Here is a 3,334-nt window from a genome sequence, read left to right on the forward strand (position 1 = left end):
GCCCAATCTAACATAGTGGGCTTAGAGCCCCATGTGAGGATTACTGTGCGTCCGAAGAGAAGGAGATGGTAAGGGCAAGGCCCATCTGGAAGAAGGATCCTCGGACAGAAGGATGGTTGTCGTCCGAGAAGACCACCTTCCGTCCGAGGAGATTTTATTCCTCGGACGCGAATAGTATTGATTGAGCAAATGTGTGGAAGGTCCGAATGATTTTTCTAGCAACCCCAACGATCAAGATAAGCTCTGGATATATCTGGAGAAGATAAGAATGAGGAAATATCTAAAGGAAAAGCTGTTACCACCGCATTTAAGGCACTGTAACAACTTCTCTGGCCGCATTTATGTGGAGAAGACCTCTGAACAGTGTAACCTCACCTACCACCACTCACAGAGAGCCAGAGGAAATACTTGACGTGACATATACTCAAGTAGAGTCACAGATGAGGAACAAGTGGACGATAGGGATGATGGGGAAAGAGGTTATATAAAGGAAAGAAGCTCCTGAGAAAGGAAAAAGAAAAGAAAGGAGGAAGAAGGAGGAGGGAGAAGAAAACAAAAAAGCTTTATTGTAACCCTAAGATCTGTATTCACCAAATAATCAATAATATGCCTCTTCGGACACCAGTTCTTTGCGTGTAAATTCATGTTGGTTTATGCTTGAGGGTTGTGATTAATTGTTGTCGATTCCATAATCAACCTAACTCTTTCACCCATTCTCTACAAATTCATTTTTTTGGGCTTGGGCCACAAATCCTAACCCTACAATTGGCGCCGTCTGTGGGGAGAGCTTGAGTGTAAGGGGAAGTAATAGCAGTTGGTCATGGCCGAACCAGGGTAACAATCGGCAGAATCTGGGGCGTCCCAGCATATAGACCCTTTTCTCAACTTGGAGCGGAGACAAGATCGGGAAGGCAGTGTGTATACTACACACACTGAGCGAAGTCAACCTCGTGGCGGAAGTCATGTGTCTCACGTAGAGAAGAATAACATGCAAATAGAAATTGAAAGGTTAAGAAGGGAGTTATGCCATGCGAAAAGAAAACGTACTGCCTCGCATTCTGATGAAGACTCGGGTGACGAACAAAACATCACTTATGAACAAAGGTCTCGAACTCCAATCAGTGAATCTTTTTCATATGAAGATGAACACCCTCGCAAGAAGTAACCTCTAAGGCCACCACATGGAGGGGTGGGAAATGATGCCATGAGCAAGGTTTTGAATCAAATCTCTAGGTCACCTTTCACGTGCAGGATTGAAGGAGCAAAGCTTCCTCGATGCTTTAACAAGCCAACCTTCACTATTTATAATAGTAAAATGGACCCTGTTGAACATGTAAGCCATTTTAACCAAAGGATGGCTGTCTACTCCAGAGATGAAGCTCTGATGTGCAAGGTGTTCCTTTCTAGTCTTGGACTCGTGGCGATGAGGTGGTTCAACAACCTAAAAGCAGACTCTATCAATTCCTACCAAGAGCTTACTCAAGCTTTTGGTTCACGTCTCGTCACATGCCGAAGAGTGGCCAGGCCCTTATCTTCTCTGCTATCCTTGAGCATGCGTGAAGGTGAAACCCTTAAGGCGTATTTAGATAGATATTGGGAGATGTTTAATGATATGGAGGGCAACTTTGATGCAATGGCCCTAGACAAGTTTAAGCTCGGCCTCCCTACTGATCATGGTTTAAGGACATCCTTGTCCGGCAAACCTGTCACTAACATGTGTCAACTTATGGACCGTATTGAAAAATATAAAAGGGTTGAAGAAGATCAGCAGCAAGGGAAGGGTAAGGATAAGGTTATCCCCCAGGATAGGAAGAACTTCAGGTCGGATCGTTACAACAACAATAAGCCGCGGAGAGATTTCGTTGGGCAGTCGGGGTCAACAAATGCACAAGCAGTCAATACAGTGTTCAAGGAGCCAGTTCATCAAGTTTTGGAAAAGATCATGAATGAATCATTCTTTAGGTGGCCGAGTAAAATGGTAGGGAACCCTGAGAGATGCAATCACAATCTCTATTGTTAATACCACCAAGACCATGGGCATGCCACTGAAGACTGCAGAAGTTTGTGGGATCATTTGGACCAGCTGGTTCGTGAAGGGAGGTTGAGGCATCTTTTGCACCACTCTAGTGGCCGAGGAGGTCAAGTGAATTTTAAGTCCGAGAAGAGAGATTCTACGAAACCTCCATTAGGTACTATTAACGTCATTTTTGCAGCGCCAGGAAGAACAGGGTCCTGGCCATCCAAAGTTATGTCAGTGGCTCAGCTACCAGCAGGGGATATTGGTCGGGATCTGAGGAGCTCTAGACAAGCTGTCCCACCCGTTTTAGGCTTTTCGGACAAAGATAAAGCTGGAACCATTCAACCTCACGACGATGCTTTGGTAGTCACCCTCAGAATTGGGGGATATGATGTGAAGAGGGTGATAGTGGATCAGGGTAGCACGGTGGAGATTATGTATCCTGACCTCTATAAGGGCCTGAACCTCAAGCTTGATGACTTAACTCCATACTATTCTCCCCTAGTTAGCTTCGGGGGAAGGATGGTCACCCCAAAAGGACAGATACGATTGCCCATACAAACTGGCTCAGAAGTAGTGGAAGTGGACTTTATTGTTGTAGATGTTTACTCCCCTTATACGACAATTGTAGCCAGACCTTGGTTACACACGCTAGGGGCTGTTTCCTCCACTCTACATCAAAAAGTTAAATATCCATCCGAAGGGCGCGTTTGTGAAATCTGTGGAGATCAATCCTCGGCTAGGCAATGTTTGGTGGTTGCCATACAACACGAGCCTGAAACCGAATCCTCAGTCAGGGTGAAGGGAGACTTATAGCAGTTAAGAAGTCGGTTGTCACTCGTCGAAGATCTTGATGAAGGCGCTAAATGCGAGGACTTAGTGCAGGTTTTAATTGGGGGCAATCCTGAAAGATATTTTCAAATCGGGTCTTAGATACCTCAACCAGAAAAGGAAGAGCTAATTTATTTCCTTAAAAGAAATATTGACGTATTCGTCTGTAGTACTTACGAAGCCCCAGGAGTGGATCCAGAGTTCATTTGCCATCATTTGAGGGTCAACCCACTGAGTGTACCCAAGAAGTAGCCTCCTCGGTGGCCATTCAAAGAGTATACGGATGCAGTCAAAGAAAAAGTGATGAACCTCAAACAAGCTAGGGCTATTAAAGAAGTTTTTTATCTTGAATGGTTGGCAAATACTGTGGTGGTAAAGAAGAAGAGCAGAAAGTGGCGAGTTTGTATGGACTTCATGGACTTGAATAAGGCTTGTCCTAAGGATCCTTTCCCTATGCCGAAAATCGATCAATTAGTAGATGCTACT

At 44.8% G+C, this 3,334-nt stretch overlaps 2 protein-coding genes across 2 annotated transcripts; both read left to right on the top strand.

Moving 5' to 3' along the window:
- Window positions 1-1,315: 1,315 nt before the first annotated feature.
- LOC136063515 (uncharacterized) lies at window positions 1,316-2,020 on the top strand. Its single transcript, XM_065764018.1, has one exon. The coding sequence runs from the start codon at window positions 1,316-1,318 to the stop codon at window positions 2,018-2,020; it is 705 nt and encodes a 234-aa protein (XP_065620090.1).
- A 228-nt stretch (window positions 2,021-2,248) lies between these two features.
- Window positions 2,249-2,833, top strand: LOC136063516 (uncharacterized). The gene has a single exon (XM_065764019.1). The coding sequence runs from the start codon at window positions 2,249-2,251 to the stop codon at window positions 2,831-2,833; it is 585 nt and encodes a 194-aa protein (XP_065620091.1).
- Window positions 2,834-3,334: the final 501 nt, after the last annotated feature.

The sequence above is a fragment of the Quercus suber genome, unplaced genomic scaffold (assembly GCF_002906115.3).
Source record: "Quercus suber isolate HL8 unplaced genomic scaffold, Cork oak 2.0 scaffold_538, whole genome shotgun sequence".
Lineage (NCBI taxonomy): Eukaryota > Viridiplantae > Streptophyta > Magnoliopsida > Fagales > Fagaceae > Quercus > Quercus suber.